The 20344-nt window shown below is 38.8% G+C and overlaps 2 protein-coding genes across 6 annotated transcripts in view; both read left to right on the top strand.

Moving 5' to 3' along the window:
- Positions 1-6959, top strand: part of LOC132432692 (sodium-dependent phosphate transport protein 3) — a 65580-nt gene extending 58621 nt beyond the window's left edge. For all 5 annotated transcript variants that reach the window (XM_060023423.2, XM_060023422.2, XM_060023420.2 and 2 more), the window contains 7 exons: positions 1678-1764; positions 3120-3238; positions 3361-3522; positions 4023-4155; positions 4241-4388; positions 5396-5486; positions 6698-6959. In XM_060023423.2, the coding sequence (XP_059879406.1) occupies positions 1678-1764; positions 3120-3238; positions 3361-3522; positions 4023-4155; positions 4241-4388; positions 5396-5486; positions 6698-6832 (875 nt within the window). In that variant the 3' untranslated portion in view covers positions 6833-6959. The remainder of the gene's footprint in view (positions 1-1677; positions 1765-3119; positions 3239-3360; positions 3523-4022; positions 4156-4240; positions 4389-5395; positions 5487-6697) is intronic.
- A 1627-nt stretch (positions 6960-8586) lies between these two features.
- Positions 8587-20344, top strand: part of SLC17A3 (solute carrier family 17 member 3) — a 294893-nt gene continuing 283135 nt past the window's right edge. The window contains 1 exon segment of the mRNA XM_069541086.1: positions 8587-19538. Within this exon segment, the coding sequence (XP_069397187.1) occupies positions 19425-19538 (114 nt within the window). The 5' untranslated portion in view covers positions 8587-19424.

The following is a 20344-nucleotide window of genomic DNA, read 5'->3' as shown; positions in this document are numbered from 1 at the left end:
TGTGGGGTATCTTTTTTGGTGAGTTCCAGTGTCTTCCTGTCAATGATTGTTCAGCTGTTAGTCATGATTCTGGTGTTCTTGTAAGAGGGAGTGAGAGCACGTCCTTCTACTCTGCCATCTTGAACCAATCTTAACTCTCATTTTACAAAGGAGGGAATTAAAGTATGCAGAGATTAAGTAAATTTCCCAGAGACAAATAAATAGCTGGCAGTAGAACTGAGATTTGAGACCCGGCAATTTGGTCCCAAAGTGTACACTCTCAATCACCATTCTACCCTCCCCCCACCAGAGCTTGTGATCGTAAGGACTTGATAACTACATCATTGCTATTTGCCCCAACTGGTAGCACTGAGAATGTGTACTTGAAGAACAGAACTGAGGGTCATCAAGCCTCTCACTCCCCAGTCCAATGCATGGCTGCATCCTGCAGATTTTTACTCCAAAGCCACCGTCCTGTGTGGCTCCTTCCATTGCAGTTGTCAGCATCTCCTCTATCTACAAATGCTCAGTTGGTCTTCTCTCTCCTCTAGCTTTGTTTCCTTCAAACTTCTCATCAAAGCCAGGTTATCTCCCTAAAGCACAGACAGGGCATTTTTGCTAACCTGCTTGGGAATCTTCAGTGTGTGCCTTCATGATTACAGAAGACTGACCTCCTTATTGCATGGATATAAAGATGCTCTACCATTTGGTCCCAACCTGCCTTTGCGCTCAACATCCCTCTGTAAGCAATGCTCAGATTGTAGCATGTATAGTCTGCACTTAACTTCTCTCTGGCTCTATTTCTACTGGCTCATTTTGCTGGAAAGTCTTTTGCTCCCAGCTTCTTTTACCAAAATTCCATCCATCCTACTCTTAGCTCATGTAAACAATTTGTGAATCTTATCATCAGTTTTAATTTTCTCATGTATACTTTCAAAGAAAATTGTAGTTTTATTATCATATTTATATTCCAGATTCTTTTTGTTCAAATTGCATATATTGGGACCCATTGAAGGGGTCATAAAATCAATTAAGTAGGTCAAAACCAGTATTTTTAAAATGAAAGTGAATAGAATAGAATGGAAATTTTGGGAGTGAATTGCACACGGTAAGACATGAAACTCTTATTTGAAGTGTGTGTGTGTGTGTGTGTGTGTGTATTTGTGTATATGTTGTGTTGCCATGAAATATACATTTCTTATTATGGGTCTCTGAAAAATATGTTCAGACTCCAAGGTCTACATTGTATTACACTTATAATAGTGAATTTTGTTCACGTTTTTCTCTGCAACTGGGCTGAAATCCCCTTGAGGTCAAGGACTTTATCTTATTAGTTTTTGTAAGAGTTTCCTTTTCTGTTGCCAACCTCATATTGCCCCTGCCAGAATGTAACTCTAATTATAAGGAAATACTGGTGGGCTATGTTTGCAGAGAGTTTCTATGACAAACAAAGGGATTTGTATTTGGTCACATTGGAGTTAAGGAGCCGTTGAAGTGTCAGGTGGCATATTGTTATTATTGATTATTTCTAATTACTTCTCATGACTTTATTGGGGGAGATCTGTGAGCTGGAAGAAAGACTCTCATCACCCAGTAATTCTAAGTCTGCCACCTCTTTGTAGGGACAACATCCAGGGAAGTCACTCAGTCTCAACCTTTGCTATTTTCCTCAGTGTTTTTTATCCCTCTTCTCTTCAGGGGCAGCATTTGGGTCCTTCATCATCCTCTGCGTGGGGGGACTAATCTCACAGACATTGGGCTGGCCTTTTATCTTCTACATCTTTGGTGAGTCACTTTCTCTTAAATCCTAACACCTCCACTTCCCAGGCATTTGTTTTTATGCTTACATTACCTATTGCCCACATTCTTCCCATTTGAGAGAAAATGTCCATTGTTAAATGGGAGATGACGAAGAATGTTGAGGATTGGTAGATTTCTTAGTCTAGTCTAAGAGATGACCACGTGCATGGTGCTGACTTCTGAGAAATCAGGAGTGTAGCCTTACACACCCACCCCAGGCATCTTCTGTAGAATCTCTGCCACCACGTCTGAAACACCAGGTCTAGTTGCTCTATGTGGTTAATATGTCAGAGCTGGTGAAGCACATTTTCAATATGTCTTCATATTTTATTATAATTATTATTTCTGCCAAGATGCCCTTAACCTATTTTCTACCAGGTGAATCATGCAAAGCTCAAATTAAATGTACACCTCCCTATGGGGACTACCAAGACTTATCCCATCAGATTAAGTCTTTCTGTCCTCTATGATGCTTACTGATAATTTCTTTTCTAGGCTGTGTTGGCATGTAATTATTTATTTCCCCTTCTCCCTCTCCACTAGATTATGAAATGACTGAGGCAAGAAATTCATTCCATATTTTTTTTATCACTTTGGTACTATCATAGTGCCTGACTTATAGCTTTATAAATAAAAGAATGGATAAATCTAGTAATTAGAGGAAATTTAAAGAACATTAGTCCACAGAGTCTTTTAACATAGAACCTCTTCAGGTGACAAATCTCAGCAATGAGACAAGTTTCTATTCTCAATATGGTTCCAGCTAGGATGGCTTTCTCATTAATGATGCTAATCCCAGGTCATTTTTGTCCACACATGTTGACCAGGTACTGTCAAGAAATATTTTTCTGGAAATCCATAATGGATGTATTGTTTGAATACAAATAACACTGTCTTTTGCAAATGTGTTGGAAAATTTTCCTTGCCACACTCATTTTATGGCAGGTTGTTTTGTATATGGATGAATACTTTTCTCTTCAATCCTGACTATTCAGATCTTCTAAAATAAGACAGTAATGTGTGTATTAAGAAGTTGTTGCTAACGACACACCACGATATATCCACTGGAGTCTGAAGAGTAACTAATCAGCTATACAGTGGTACGTTCATGCTTCTGCTCTGTTGAGAGGGCTCTGACATTGACAAATGGCACTCTACATTTAGTCAAAAGGCGATTTGTAGATGAGTTGAGATGAAGAAGTGGGAAACTTTAGGTCATGATGGTGGAACAACCATGAATTGATATGTGTGTTTTGGGGTGATGTGTGCTACTTCAGAGGAAACTCCCTTCCCCTAGCACACAAATCTACCTGAAAACTAATTGGATCCCAGCTTCCCAGGTAGCATTGGCTGTGTCTGCTGTCTCCTGTGGTTCATGGTGATTTATGATGACCCCATGCATCACCCATGCATAAGCGTCAGGGAAAAGAACCACATCATGTCTTCACTGGCTCAACAGGTACAGTGCAGCCCTTCTACCTGTGGGCCATGCAGAGATCTCCAGGGTAGGGTGTGGGGCTCTCAGGTGAGGCATCCTCTGTCCTGTTCTAATACCCATACTGATTAGATATTTCCTTTCAGTCCAGTTCTCCTAGACGATCTGTCCCCATAAAGGCTATGGTCAGATGCCTGCCACTTTGGGCCATTTTCACGGGTTTTTTCAGCCATTTCTGGTTATGCACCATAATCATAACTTATCTACCAACGTACATCAGTTCTGTGCTCCATGTCAACATCAGAGATGTGAGTATGCTTCCTGTACTTCTATGAACATGATAATGGCAATAAGAAGAAACAGTTCTGTGCTGCCTACTACATTCTGACTTTACACATAACCACTCATTTAACCCTCACAATGATTGAGAGACATTGTAATGATTTCCATTGCACAGGTGTAGAAATGGGGACACAGAGGGGAGATGACTTGCCCTGGATTACACAATTACTGAGTGGTAGAGCTGCTGCAGTATCTGTGTTCTTAACCACTATGCAATGCTGCCATACTAGCTGATGCTTCAATTTCCCTTAGAAATGAGTAGTGCTTTTCTCTGGAGACCAGTGTAATGCAAGTTCTGGCTCTCTTACCTGAGAAAGTGTTCTCCTCATGTGGAAAAGGATGCTAATTTCCTTAAAGCAACTCCAAGTGTCAGGAGGGTGGGCTAATGGTTGCTCTGTGTAACTGATAAGTTCTGGTACCATATGCGCCTCTGTAACTACTTACTGTATACATTTCCTCCCTTCAGAGTGGTGTTCTGTCCTCCCTGCCTTTTATTGCTGCCTCAAGTTGTACGATTCTAGGAGGTCAGTTGGCAGATTTCCTGCTGTCCAGGAATCTTCTCAGATTAATCACCGTCCGAAAACTCTTTTCATCCCTAGGTAAGGATGCGGGGACTCGGTTAACCAATCCCTTTATCCACACATGGTCAGAGAAGTTTCCTGATGGTGTGTCCCCATTGCCCAGGGCTCCTCCTTCCATCACTGTGTGCTGTCGCCCTGCCTTTTGTGGCTTCCAGTTACACAACAACTATTATTTTGCTGATACTTATTCCTGGGACCAGCAACCTGTGTGATTCAGGATTCATCATCAACACCTTAGATGTCGCTCCCCGGTAAGATTTGACCTGTTTGTTCCCCTCCCCCAGGCCCTTCCGGAGGCTTAGGCCTCAGTCTTCTTGCAACTGCTTCCTGTTGTTGACATGCACAAAATGATGGCAGAGTAATAAAAAATAACTAGAAATGTCAGTATGTGGCCATGACCTAAGGTGTTTTTAGAAAAACAGTGCCAATCTTGGCCAGTGACAAGTAAATGAAACTTCCTTAGCTTCTCCACTAGAGATTAGACTGTGTGTTCTGGGAAAGGACCCACACACGTGTTTTGGAAAAGCTTCCAGAGTGTTGATGATATTAGCTACCACATATGTATACACCTGTCCTGAGCCAGATCCTATTCAAAGGAATTCTCATGTATCAACACATCTGGTCTGCATAACTACATGTCCTATTGTTATTCTTACTGGGAGATGATTGAGGCACAAGAAGTTTAAGTGACATGCCTGAGGTCACACAAAGGCAGAGCCGGGATTTGGACCCAGGCCGTCTGTCCAGTGTATGTTTGTCCAGTGTATGTTGTCTCATCCACTGCGCAAACTGCCTGCCATGCTGAGATGCTGGGGTGGGAACCTGGGCTCCTGAGAGACAGAATTGTTTCCTAGTTGTTGAGTCGGTGGATAGGTGATTTCAGGTTTGGCAAACAGACATTGCCCTAACTATCTTGAAGTGAACAGAAAAAAACTGCGTTAGGCTAAATGACTTTGCTATTAAAGCTGAACTGCAGGGCTTCCCTGGTGGCGCAGTGGTTGAGAGTCCGCCTGCCGATGCAGGGGACATGGGTTCGTGCCCAGGTCCGGGAAGATCCCACATGCCGCAGAGCGGCTGGGCCCGTGAGCCATGGCCTCTGAGCCTGCGCGTCCGGAGCCTGTGCTCCGCGATGGGAGAGGCCACAGCAGTGAGAGGCCCGCATACCACAAAAAAAAAAAAAAAAAAAAGCTGAACTGCATTAAAATTGAGTTGCTGAAAAGTGATAGGCAGCTTTCTATATAAAATCATCTCCCCGCAGGTATGCAAGTTTCCTCATGGGAATCTCAAGGGGATTTGGGCTCATCGCAGGAATCATCTCTTCCACTGCCACCGGATTCCTTATCAGTCAGGTTGGGCCAGTTTATTGAACATCTGCAAGTGGCAGGTATTGTTTTAGGCACTGGGGATTCACAACAGGGCCTCTGTCTGCAAGGATTGTATGGTCTGATGGGGAAAATAAGCCTGGATGCCAGCACAATTACTCTATTCTTAGGGGACTCTAATCAGAGTCTGGTAGTTCACATTTCCCAGGGAAAGAGAAGTAAAAGCTGAATTTCTAAAAATGAATAGGTATTAGATTAATGAAAATGAGCAGTTCAGGCAGAGAAAATAGCACATATGACTTCCTAGAGGAACAAAAGTATGAAACAGCTCTTAGTTATGACCAGAGTGAATGATACATGTCAAGGATAAGAGATGAAGACACAGGATCATAAGGGGAAGGTTATGAACAGTCTGTTCAGATTAATTCCAATTTCTAAAAAAAAATCACAAAATGGAAACCCAAAGGGTCCCAAAGCCAGCTTGAAGGGAGGTTAAATTTTGGGTGGAAAGAGAAAGGCTGTGACACAAAGCAGGGAGCATAGCCCGTGAGGCTTGCTCAGTACCAAGTGTGGTCTGGTAGGGAGGATGGAAAGGCAGAACCAGGCTGGGATGGCAGGATGACATGAGCCAACTTACAGAAAAAGATTTGTTTTGTTTTCAATACATCTCTAGGTGATCTATTTTCAGGTTGATTTTGACCAAATTGCTAGGAATCCACTTTGACTATAATGCCAGAAATGAACTGTGACTTACAAGGGCTGGATGAGGGAAATCATACAGTCAGACCAAATGTAACTCCCATCATATTGAGATGTCCATCCAGGGGGTTGGTGTGATTGATGTCAACAGTCAAAAACAAAACAAATCAGAGAGAGCACAAGAGTGAAAATCTTAAAGCTGTTGTTTTAGGCATAATTTAAAATGAGTAATAATGATATTTTCAAGAATGTTGAGATCCAAATTTCTAGAAAAACATTAGTGTAGGTTAATTTATTTGGGTTTAAAGAAAAGCTCATCCAAGCCAGAACCCAGTGTTCATTTTAGCATCCTCTTGTTTCCATCAGTTTCATAAAACCTTTTTTGAGAATTCAAGGTGCTCAGTGGTTATTGCATATTGTTCCCTAGATTCTTTGTGATCAGTGTTGCAATATACAAAATGGAGGATTTCTAGAACTAGTGGAGAAGGAACTGTGAGGCTGATAATTCTGTGTTGTTTTTTTTTTTTTTTTTCCTCCAGGATTCTGTGTCTGGATGGAGGAATGTCTTTTTCCTTGCTGCTGCTGTCAACATGTTTGGCCTGGTTTTTTACCTCACATTTGGACAAGCAGAAATCCAGCACTGGGCCAAAGAGAGGACTCTTAGCCGTCTCTGAGGATACAGTTGCAGACTTAAATGTAGTACTGACCATTAACTTTTTCAACATTTTTTACTTATCATCATTCTTTTTTCATCTTCTTGACCATAGGCTCAGCAGTTCTCAATTTCGGTTACATGTTAGATTTCCCTGGGGAGTTTCTAAAACATACAGATGAATGGGCTCTACTCAAGAGATTCTGAATGAATTGGTCTGGGATAAAGCCCAGATATCACTAATTTTTAGACACTCCCCAGGATTTCTAACATGCAGCCAGGGTTGACAAACTGCTAGACAAACTTGAAACATCAATTCCTGTTGCCTTTGAATTTTCCTTTTTGTAAGAAACTAGATAAAAAGCTGTGTGAAAATAATCACTGATAAGTACCTTCACGAGGGCGATTATAGACACAGAGAAGATCTACTAGAACCAGAGTTGTATGTTCTAGAGCTCAGCACAGAATTTTAAGGCTGTAATCAGCCTTTTTAATGCTGTAATCAACATTTTTATACATTGAGAAACATGGATGTTTATTTATGTGGTTACATTCTATTAAAATTCACATGCTAAAATTAAATGGGCCATTTAAAAATTATTTACATTAGGATTATTTCCATCAGGCAAAATAGATATTTATTTATACTAGCTAATTTCCAGGAGATTAACAACCAGGAAATGACAAGGAGAAGATTAAATTAGGCTAATTGAAAATCATGGGAGAGAGAAGATAGAATTGCAAAGCTTACAATGTAAAAAGAATGGATGTGAAGGGAAGCAATATGGGCAGTTCTAGAAAAGACATTGAGATAGTTTGGTCCGTAGAATGAAAATTAGAGGAAGATGACAGAGGCATTTTCAAATGAAATGAAGACTTAAATGGAGAAGAATGCTGAAGGTATAACAAGATGGAAGAAATCATGGAACAATATCACACACCAGAGAAATTCCTTTTTAGGATTGAAAAAGATCATTTGACCTTCTTCAGATTTTCCTTATTTGCCCAAGATTCTCAGATAGTCATCATCAACCCCAACAGGAATTAATTCTGTCTCCTAACCCTTAAAACACATCCTCTAGGTTGTCTCTACACAGAGAGCTGATGTCAGTTTTGCTGCAACTATTCCAGAGGAGAAATTCTTAGCATGTTTAGAAGCCAAGTAGAACCACAGAGACTAAAGCCTTGAGCTAATTTAGCAGATAAAGAGAATCTCCTAATGCAAATCAACAGGTATTTTTGAGCAGGTGCTTTAAAGAAAACAGATTGACAGGCTATGAGGGTGATACTGAGATAAGAACACTCTGGCTCTGTTTTCTGGGTATTCACAATTTAGAGAGGAAGGAGAGTTTGTAGTAAACAAAATGAAGAAAAAACGAGAGGAGTAGTAAAATGAATTAAATTAAATATAGGCAAATTAAATACAGGCAAAAAAAAACACCCAACAGTCAACACAATAGGCAAATATTTTGAACAAAGACTTCATAATAGAGAAATTCTAAGTGGCCTATAAACATATAAATCGGTGCTCAACTTCCTTAGACATTAGATAAATGAACGTCAAAACCACATTGAGGGCTTCCCTGGTGGCGCAGTGGTTGAGAGTCCGCCTGCCGATGTAGGGGACACGGGTTCATGCCTCCGTCCGGGAAGATCCCGCATAACGCGGAGCGGCTGGGCCCGTGAGCCATGGCCTCTGAGCCTGCGCGTCCGGAGCCTGTGCTCCGCAACGGGAGAGGCCACAACAGTGAGAGGCCCGCGTACCGCAAAAAAAAAAAAAAAAAAAAAAAAAAAACACAGTGAGATACCACTACATGCTTAACAGAAAGGACAAAATAAAAGAAGATGGAAAACAGCAAACGTTGGCAAGGTGTGGAGCAACTGGAATTCTCACACCCTATGACTGTAAGTATAAATCAGAACTCGGGGATATCTTCTTAGCAATATCTCCTAAAGCTAAATTTAGACATTCCAATGACTTGGACATTTCACTTAGAAATGTACATAGATATTTGGAAAAAGATGTACAACAATGTTCATAGGAGCACTACTTATAGTAGCCCAACAGCAAACAAATTGTCAAGAGAACAATGAATAAAAAGAAATTATGGTGTATTCATACAGCAATGAGAATAAATAGACCACAATACACAACACCATGGATGGATCTCATAAACACAATTTTAAATGAAAGAAGACAAAAAAACTTATTTAAGAAGTTTAAATAGTTTAAAAAAAAACAAAAACAGACAAAACTAATCTATCCTATTAAAAATCAAGTTAGGAATTCCCCTTGAGTAGGAGTGGAAGGGGCACTTCAAGGCTCCTGAGGTGCTGGTAATGACCTATTACTTGGGTGCTAGTCACATGGGTGTTTTTACTTTGTGAAAAGTGTATATTTATGATTCGTACGTTTTTGTGTATATAAAAAGTAAAACATTTCCTTAAATTCAGTGTTTCATCCACTTCAAAGTTTCTCCTCTCTTTTCAGCTTAGGTCTGACAAATGGAGCAGTTGGGAAGGAGGCGTGGTCTCTACTTTCACGTGCTCCCTGATCGTCTCTCGCCTCCTCCTTTGCCCGACCCTCCAGCATCAGAGCAGGAAGGAAGGCAGCAGGACAGTCTGTGTTGCCAGCTTTTGGATTAAAGTGTAAGTTCCCAAACAGCAAAATGAATGCGCTTGGGCTTCCTAAGAAACCCAGTCCCTGGAAGCATTGGTTGTCATCGGTGGTAAAGGTAAGAATGATGACTCAGCACTTCTAGGCTTTCTGAGCACCTGCTATGATCGATTCCTGACAAATAACATGTGTGTCAGAGACGCTTCAGTTACCTTTCTCCATTTGATGGTTTGAAAAAGTTACCATTCACATTTCCTAATGGCTTCAGAATAGATGCATTCTGAGTTGATAGGAAGCATCTCTAACCCATCTCCCCCATCCTAAAGAGTTGTTTCTGATTTAACAATTCTTTTCTAACATTCATTTCTAACATTAATGTGAGTTAGTTCACTTTTCTTGAATAGCTTATTGACATCTATTGAACAATGAGATGATCTGCTTTTTCTCTTTTGACTGTTAAATATTATGAGTTATATTAATATAGTCCTTAATGTTGAGCAGACTCTTCCTTGAGTATCCTTTCGATACGCCAGAGGATTTGATTCACTGATAGTTTATTTAGGACTTTGGCTGCTGTATTGGTATATGACACTGGCTCTGTATGTGTGCGTGTCTAGATATCTAGATATGGGGCTTATGCTGATTTCAAAAAAAGAAAGGGAAACTTTCCTTATTCCCCAGTACTCTGAAAAAATTAACTAGAACAGAAATTTTATCATTGTTATTATTATCTGAAGGATTGAAAGCATTGGTTTGTAAAATTATGCAGGCTTAAAGCTACTTTGAGGAAAGTTCTTTGATAAGGTTCTTAATTTACTCATTGGTATGGGCCTGTTAAGGGGTTCTATATTTTCTTCCATCAGTTCTGACAACTTAAGGTATCTTGGAAGACCATCCATTTTATACACAATTTAAATTATATTTGCAAAATATAATTATCAATTATGTTTTATCAATTATCTTTTTATATATTCATTTTTTCTGTAGCTGAGGTTTGAGCTTCTTTTGTACCTCTAACATGATTCATGTGCTTTTTTTCTGCTTCTTCATTAGACCACTTATGATTTATTTATTTCTAAGAGATCTTGTCTTTTATTTTCTAATATATTAGCTTTATCTTTTGTCATTCTTACTTCCTATTTCCCTTTGTTTTACTTCCTGTAAATTTTGTTTTGAATATTGAGTTCATTTATTTTTATTTAATTATGAAAGAATTTAAAGCGTAGAGGAAGAGTTCTGCTCCAAGTCCTCTTGTGTGGGAAGATTACATTTTACTGTTTTGTGACCCCAAATTTATTGTTTTCTAAACGCATTATTTCTTAAGTTAATAACCTGTGGAGTAAAAGAGCAATTGTTGACTCCTACCTTACATACAATGAGGAAACTGGTTCACTGAGACACCCGAATATCTCACCTAAGTACAGTCCCTTGTTTTCATAGCTGTTCTCTGAAATTTTGCTCTAACTTGTTGCAGTTAATGTATTAGTGTTGCATTAAGTACTTTGCATACAAGAACTGCATTCTATCGAGCATCGTAATTGTCACTGTTACTTGGATATAATTCAAGGGTCAGTAGGGTGAGGCAAGCCAGGTGCCCAGGGAGGCACTCTTCCTCAGGCTCATTTCGTGCAAGCACAAGATTGGCACATGAGAGTGAGTATCTCCTTAATTTTGTACCATGGACACCTCTCGCTTACCTTAGCCTAGCCCTAGCCACTGACACTTCTTTTCATGAACCCCCCCTCCCACTTCTCAAAATATTTCAGTGGAGATTATTTTGGAACTTGGTACTTGGATGAATCCCATAATAGTGGAGAATTTCTTTTTTCATATGCCGTTATTATCATTATGGGGCCTTAATACATTAAAGTATTAACTTAGCCAGTATTGACTTCCTGCAAGTCTTTTCTGGTGTCTAGCATAATAAGGAAGTCTGGTTAGCCAGCTAACTTTTGTAGGAGAGATATATTTAGGCTCAGTGGTGCAGGATTCGCTCTTTAACCTGGAATTCCATACTTTGCCCAAAATGTTGTAAAGTGTAAATTACTTTCAACCAATGTTGCCTTGAACATTATGAATAATTTGCTTTTCAGCTAGTGGTCTTAAGAGTTTCTTTCCTTGTATCTTTTTTTCTTTTCTTTTCTTTTACTTTGTTTTCTTCATGGACTTCTCAGTGCTGAAAGCACATGAACACATTTCCCAAGGTCTTCCCCGACTTCCGTAAGTTCCAACTTATTTCCTAAAATTGCCTGAAAATATGCCTATGTTCGCACTATCCCTCTTTCCATTGAAAAAGAAAAAGGCATCCACACTTTATTGTGGAACAGTACCTAGAATGTAAACAAATGGTTTCCAAATATTGGTTTGGGGATTACCTATTAATGATTAATATTCATCTGGCTTTCGGTTTTCCTGCCTTTCCTTGTCTGCTGTGTGTACTCTTATTAGAGATTGGCCAGAGTTGGAATGTTCTGAGTTCAGAACAACTGAAACAAGGCAGGTTAGGGAACTGGTTCTTTCAAATGAAGTTGGAATCTTTTCCTAAAGTACAAAGTTTCAAGATATATTCGATAAAATCTTCAGACAAAAAAGTTATGTGATTTCTTCTAGATTTGCTATAAATTATACAATAAGATGGTTAAAACTTTTTTATTAAAACCAAATCATGTCATGAAATATTTATTCTAATTGTAGTCATTCCTCATTTTATGTTTCATATTTTCTTTTATTTACAAAGCAAGTCATTTCTATTTTTGATGAAAAGTCTTAGATGTCAAGTTTAAAATATTCAAGGGAGTACCTGAAGTTTTCAAAATTCTTTTATGTGGTACACAATCAAAAGAGTTTGAAAACCACTTCTCTGTACAAATTGTCTATTTTTAAGCAGTAACCATTCTGATATTTACTATTTCCAGTTTGCTTTAAAAATTTGCCATAGCATTATTTGTTAATTAAAATCTTTCTTCAATACTATCAGTCTCTTTTTCCTCTCAGCGAGTATCATATTTTAATTTTTATAACTTGCCTCAGACAGTACATATTTGTTCTGAGTTATTTAAAAAAGTTTTAGGAATTTACTCTTACTTCCTTGAGAAAAATCTCAAGAAAAATGTGCCCATCATCTATACCCCATGATGGTGATTTCCTTTTTCTCATATTGAGAATTTTTAAGAAATGTTTTCATCAATGAGGCTGGATTGTTTAAGCCATAGTGGATTTACTCAAAGAAATTGAAGGAGGGGCTGCTCCAAGAAACCTGAAGCGAAACCTCAAGAAGGAGGCAGCCTCAAAAGGTCTGAGCTACAGCAGCTCACTCCATTGCTAAAATATATGGTTTACCCTATGTTCTCCATTCTCCTGTCCCTCTCCTCAATAGTTAAGGTCTCAGGAGAGAATTTAATGGGTGGAATTTAGGTAAAGTGCTCACTCCTTGGCTTTAACAGAGCCTGGAAAGCTGATGAGCAGAGTCTCAACTGACCCTTTCAGCTTCCAGAAGGAGATCAGAGCACCATGATTCACTATCACAATATGGTTACACACAACGGGCAAGAGATAGTTCCCCCAAACAAAGTTGTGATGCAAGTAAGAAGGAGTAAGAAATATTGGAAATAGATTTATATAAAATCTAATTTTTTTCCTTTTTATTATTGTGGAATAGAACTAGTTCTACCTAAGCCAGCTGTTTGCCCAGCTAAAGTGGGGATGGTTTCTCCTTGGGAACCCCCCTTGCTGCTCTGAACGCCACTACGATTCTTAAGACCTGAGCTCTTTGCCAAGTGATATCAGTTTATATGATGAATAATTCATTTAAATGACTCAGTTGTGCCAAGGGAGCAGAGGCGTGGACATCCCCAGCAGGTGAATGTAACGGCTTCCCTTAGTTTGTGTTGAGACCACTTTCAGAGTGGTCATGTCCTGTTGTTTTTCTTAAACCAGGGGAGTGCCCACTCCCTGTTTATATGTGATTCTTTGGTTCCAGAAAGCACTCCCTAGTTTTAAGGGTGAATTATCCCCAATGGTCCAGCCCTACATACCCATCTCCACCTCTAACCCTGGCCCCTAGGGAACCAGAAGAGAAATTGGGTACCCTAGACATAGTCTTAGTAAAGCAGAGAGGCTGAACATCACTGAGATTAGTGGACAGTAGCCATACTTACAACTCTGTTATCACCCAGGAGCTTGAGAATTCCAGCCATTCTGGCAACTGAAGCTATAAATTTTGTTGAGGTTCTTGGAACCAATCCTGAGGATGAGCTGTTTAGCCATTTCAGGGTATGGTGTATGTTGATGCTGCCATCCAGAAGTTGTATGTAAAGGGGTCTTTGGCCTCACATACAGGTATAGGGAAGAACCAAAATGTGTCAAACAGGTTCAGATTGGTGGCCTAGAATATTATTTACATGTGAGGTACAATGAAATTGAGGAACTCTTTCTTTTCATGCAGGTATCATCATTATTCATATATTTCTTCAAAGTCAATTTTTATCAGTCTTTATGAGTTCTTTAACTCTTTCAGTAATTCAATAATTTCTTCTCAAGATTAGTCTTTAGTCTTAAGGTTGAACCTCTCCATGTTAGTTCATAAAACGATTGGTTGCTCATGATGTATCCTGGCCTCCAGATGGGATTCTCCTGTTTTGTTGTTCATTTATCTATGCTTTGAGCCACTTCTGGGTGACTGGTGGTGAGGTGCTGGAGGTACAGTGATAAGTGATGCCATTGTTGTTCTCACCACAGAAGTCAACATCCTAAATGAGGGCTTATACCCCAGTTCCAAAAATACACATCACATGCCTGCCATGTAACCTACTTGGGCGAAAGTAGTGACAGGGACAGACACACAGTCCCTATCCATGTGAAATGGAGGAAGACATTAAATAAACTGCATATTGTATACAAGTGATAAATGCTAAGGAGAAAAACTTAAACAGGGAAGCAGGACTCATTAAAAAGGTGACATTTGGGTAAAGTCCTAAAGAGGGGAAGGGAAGGAGGGGAATTGGCTTTGGGGGAAGAGCACTCCAGGCAGAAGGTTAAACAGTGGATTCTAAATCAATCACATATTACAATTAGGGTGAGAACTAAGGGAATGTGATGAAGAAGAATTAAAAAGATTGGAGGGAGAAGAGGGTGGCCAAGGAAGACCTCACTGAGAAAGTGATCGTTGAGTTGAGCTGAGCTCTGAAAGTTAGTGAGAATTACTAGATAAAGGAAAACGGTAAGTACGTTCCAGGTAAAAGAACCAGCATGAATAAGAAGAAAAATGATAAAAATAATAGTACAATAGCCAGCATTTTTGGAGTGCTTGTTATGTGTCAGTTAATTCTTACAACAATCCAACAGGTAGGTAGGATTTTTACCCTCATTTTTTAATGAGGCAACAGAGGCAAATAAGATATTACATAACGGGATTTAGAATCCTGGCAGTCAGGTTGGATCTTAATGATCAAGAAAATTTGGAAGATATGAAATGGTTCGTTTCAGAAACTGAGGATAACAATGATTTTGAATAAGTTGACACCCTTCTGGAGGTTACTGGTTTATGATACTCTGCAGGGTGCTGAGAGCCTTCTTAGTGTGTAACCAGTGTCTTAAGAGACCTTGTAGAGAAATAGCAAACAGTTGGGAGAAAATTTAATCCAACTTTAAGCCTTGCTTTAGTTAAAATGGCTCCACTTAACAAGACAGAAGGTTATTATCTGGCATTTGACTTCCAGTGAAGGCTAATAAGACTAATTAACGAAAAGCTTTCAGAACACAACAGAGTACAAAGAAACCAGAACTTCTATGGTGTGCATAATAGTTCTGCACCCCACAGTGTGCAGAACTCCACGTGTTCATGCGTGGTGTGCACAGAGGCAGCCTGAGGTTAACACCTGCTTATCTTGTAGGTTGCCCATTTCTCTCCTAAAATCAATGTTCCCAGCTGATCAGCTTATCAAGAGTCCTAACTAAACACAGCAGCAACAGTGGGAAGGGGTTGCTTTTGGTAGGCGGTTGCCTGACTATGCTGTGTGGTGAACATGCTCTACCTGGATCCATCATGTCCAGGTCTCCTGGTTCTCCAGTGTTCCTGGTGCCTGGAAGGGACCCCGGTACCCTCATAAGCTGAGTGGGTTCTCCTGTCTGCTTTACTATTGAAAACTCTTCTCTAGGTCTGGGCTTTTGTCCACTTCTATTTGATTTGTTTTCCAGCACATGATTTGGCACTGGATATGTCACTGCTGCTAGCTCAGCAATTCCAGGGTCATTGCCGCATTGCCCCATAAAAGGATTTCATAGCATCTGCCAGCCTCCTCCTTCTTTATACTTAGATTTCAGCATTGCCATTTCTCCCCTCAGGTGTTACAGCGCTCTTTTCCCCCTCCCCATGTGTTATTGGCTTTCCACTAACTCCTCCTTTCCCTAGATTTGTGTTTTCCTTGCTCGTAATCATCTCACCTATCCAGAAGCACCTGCAAACCTTAATTCTTTGGCGGCATCAAACCCTAAGACTCTCCACTAGTCATAATATAGACTTCCCAATTCCCAAGCCAGCACAGTCTTTTATATATATTCTCCATTGTACATGCTTTCCCACCTGGAAAACTCTTATGCCAACACTCCTTCCCCTAGGAAGTCTTTTAAAATATTCCCAAGCACTCAGTCACCCTATTTGGTCCTCTTCATGTCTCATTTTAAAGCTCTGCACTTTTATTTGTTCTATTTGAATGAAATCTCCTGGAGGGTGGTAATCATCTTTTTCTTTTCAGCTTTTAACAAATAGCCTGATACAAAATGGATGTGTGATAATAACATTTTGAATGGTAGGTACATAATTGAATGAATATTTCAAGATTCCCTGGTGCTCTCAATGTTTTGTAATATAACAGAAAAAGAAACATCTTGAAGTACTTGTCTTAAATTTTATCTACACTGTGATTTCCAACCAAATGAAAAAATAAGTAGAGGTAAAAAAAAAATAAGGAAAATACATATAACTGAAATTTAGGGGTAGGGGTGAGGATGATGAATCTTGGGCAATTTTCCTGTTTCCCAAATTTATTTGAAATAGTATTAAAGTTTTTTTTAATGTATACTAATTTATTTTAAAAGAGGTAACCTGTCATCCTTTCTGTTAACAAGAAAAAAATATGTTAAAAAATTGTCTCTGGAAGGATACGAGGAAACATTACTCTGGTTTTTTTCAAGAGGGAAATGAAGGATTGGAAAACATCGCTAAGCAGAGTTTTTTAATTTGTTTTAATTTTGTTTGCTTGCTTTTTATTATCTTATTTTATAGGTTTGAATTTCAAACCACATGAATGTGTTACATGTTCAAAATAATGTTATGTTTCAGATAGAACCTTTGAGAGTTCCCTGGTGGCCTAGTGGTTGGGATTCAAAGCTTTCACTGCCAAGGCCCAGGTTCAATCCCTGGGTAGGGAACTAAGATCCTGCAAGGCACATGGTGCGGCCAAAAAAAAAAAAAACACTTTTGTTTCAAAATATGCAATATTTAGTACTAAATAATTCTGAATTTTAGAGTTAAAAGTACTTAGGGGACAGTTAATAACAATGATCTCATTTTAAATGATTTTTACTGAAGGATCATTTATAACAGGAAAGTTACACATATCAACAAGCTAAATTTTCACAAAGGACAGGCCCATATAATTAGTTCCCAGATTAAGAAGAAAACCACTACTACCATCTAATAAGACCCTTCAGACTCCATTCCCTAGTCCCTAGGCCTCTCAAGGTGACCCTTATCCTGACTTAAATTAGCATACAATTTTTTATTTTGGAGTAATTTTAATTTTCAGAAAAGTTGCAAAGAGAGTTCCCATATACTTCTCACCCAGTTTCCCCCCTCGTTAGCATTTTACACTATTGTGGTACATTTGTCAAAAATAAGAAACTAACACTAATACATTAATATTCACTAAACTCCAGAGTTTATTTAGATTTTACCACTTTTTCATCAATATTTTCTTTCTGTCCCAGGGTCCAATCCAGAGTACCACATTGCACTTAGTTTTCATATTTCTTTAGCCTTTCTTGTTTTTCAGAACCTTAGCAGTACTGAAGAGTCCTAGCTAGGTACCTTGTAGAATGTTCCCCAATCTGGGTTTGTTTGTTTTTCTTATGATTGGAAACAAGTTATGGATTTTTTGAAATAATACCGGGGAAGTGAAGTGCCCTTCTCATTTCATGATATCAGAGAGTAGATAATATTCACATGACATCATTGTGATGTCAACCTTCATCACCTGGTTGAGGTGATATTTGCCAGGTTTCTCCCCTGTAAAGTTATTATCTTCCTTTTCCTCACTCTATTCTTTGAAAGTGAGTCACTAAATCTAGCCCAGCCTCAGCTTATCAATTTTTTCCCCCATGGATCATGCTTTTGGTATTATAGCTAAAACTGTGTGCCAAATCTCAAACTATAGCTAAAACTGTATGCCAAATCTCAAACCATACATATTTTCTCCTATATTTTACTTTAAAAGTGTGATGTTATGTATTACATTTAGGTCTATGATCTATTTTTAGTTAGTTTTTGTGTAAAGTGTGAGGAATGTCTCTAGGTTCTTTTATTGGCATATGCACATCCAACTGTTCCAGCACCATTTGTTGGAAAGATTATCCTCTCTCCATGTCATTCCCTATAATCCTTTGTCAAAAATCAGTTGATAATATTTGTGGGAGATTATTGACTCCAAATTGCCAAAGCAGTCTTGATTTAAAAACACAAAACTGGAGGTATCATGCTCCCTGACTTCAGACTATACTACAAAGCTATAGTAATCAAAACAGCATGGTACTGGCACAAAAACAGACACATAGATCAATGGAACAGAATAGAGCACCCAGAAATAAAGCCACGCACCTATGGTCAATTAATTTATGACAAAGGAGGCAAGAATATACAATGGAGAAAAGACAATCTCTTCAACAAGTGGTGCTGGGAAAACTGGACAGCTACATATAAAAGAATGAGATTAGAACATTTCCTCACACCGTATACAAAAATAAACTCAAAATGAATTAAAGACCTAAATGTAAGACCTAAGACCATAAAACTCCTACAAGAGAATATAGGCAGGATGCTCTTTGACATAAATCATAGCAATATTATTTTGGATCTCTATCCTAAGGCAAAAGAGATAAAAGCAAAATAAACAAATGGGACCTAATTAAACTTAAAAGCTTTTGAACAGCAAAGGAAACCATGGACAAAATGAAAAGACAACCTAAGGAATGGGAGAAAATACTTGCACATGATAAGACTGAAAAAGAGTTAATTTTCTAAGTATATTTACAGCTTATACAACTCAATATTTAAAAAAAAATCAGGAAATGGGCAGAAGACCTGAACAGACATTTTTCCAAGGAAGATATACAGATGGCCAACAGGCACATGAAATTATGCTCAACATTGCTAATCATCAAAGCAATGCAAATCAAAACCAAAATGAGATATCACCTCACACTTGTCAGAATGTCTATCATCAAAAAATCTACAAATAACAAATGCAGGCAAAGATGTGGAGAAAAGGGAAACCATTACACTGGTGGTGGGAGTATAAATTGGTACAGCCACTATGGAAAATTGTATGGCAGTTCCTCAAAAATCTATCAACCATATGATAGAATTCAGCAAGATGGCCAAATACAATATTACAGCACAAATTATCAGTAGCATTCCAACACAGAAAAGCAAAGAAAAATATAATGGAAAAATTCTTTATTATATTTCCACCCAGATAAGTTAATTTTATATCAGATAAGGTAATAGATATTTTAAATAGAAAGGATACGAGTTTACAAAGAATGTCAACTTTACAGGACCCTGGACAATTCACAAAGAGGTAACACAGATATTTATATTAGAAATATAAATTTATTGTGATAACTATTAAATGAAAATGTTGATGGCTCTGAAAAGAGTTTTTGTCTTATGCTGTTTATATCCTCCTAACAGCAGCTTATTTGGGTAGAACTGGTGTACTTGATGATGGCCTTGATATCATCAGATACAGCATGCTTAGTCAATTCCCTGGGCAGGAGCAGGCTCACAGACAATCAGATCTCCCTGGATGGTCCAGAACCTGTAACAAGGAGCCAGGTAGGAAGCACCTCCTACTAAGTGCTTGAAGGTATCTTTGGCAAAATACTTCTCAATACACTTGGATGAAATGCTCATGTTGGGGTATACCTGTTTCAAAAGGTTAATAAGGTAGATGGACATCTACTTGTCTCTAAGCCATCTCTCCTGCAAATCTGAGTTTTGGTAAAAGTTTTCTTAGAGTCGTTTTCAGAGACAGCAATTTTTCTTAGAATCATCTATGGAGATAGCAAAATCCTTAAGGGAAGACCCAGGTATAATATATCCAGCCTTCCACTACTTCAAGGTAAAGAAAATGGCAGTTGGGACAAAGTGGGACCTATTTACAATTGCTGTAGTCAAATGAGGTGTTGGGGCAACCCAATCTTTGACTGGATGAAAAGTAGAAAAAAGAATACATGTAAATGAGCTGCTTGAAGTTCACCCTGATTGGATAGTATTAATACTTGGCATCAACCACTCAGGAAGCAAAGTCAACCAGACAGCCTAGTAGCTGACTGTGGCCTCTACCAAGAGCACTTTGAAATGATTCTCTCTACAGCACCTACATTTTGTAGATTTCAGTTTCAACCACTTGAGAGAGACTGACCCCCTTAATCTAAATCCATGAGGAATAATGTTGGCCTACTTTGGGTCATATATCCACCCACCCACAATCAACTGTTGTTAGACTGGACAACCCCTAGATTTAGCAAGAACTATTTGACCTGGGGGAGGAGAATGATCTTAGAAAACATGGCACCTGGGCTGAGGCCACAGTGTCTCCAGGACTGACTGAAAACCTCAGTAAGTTGGAAATATACTAA

Source organism: Delphinus delphis, chromosome 10, assembly GCF_949987515.2.
Source record: "Delphinus delphis chromosome 10, mDelDel1.2, whole genome shotgun sequence".
NCBI lineage: Eukaryota > Metazoa > Chordata > Mammalia > Artiodactyla > Delphinidae > Delphinus > Delphinus delphis.
The sequence above is the reverse complement of the archived record's forward strand: the minus strand, read 5'-3'. Positions and strand labels throughout refer to the sequence as shown.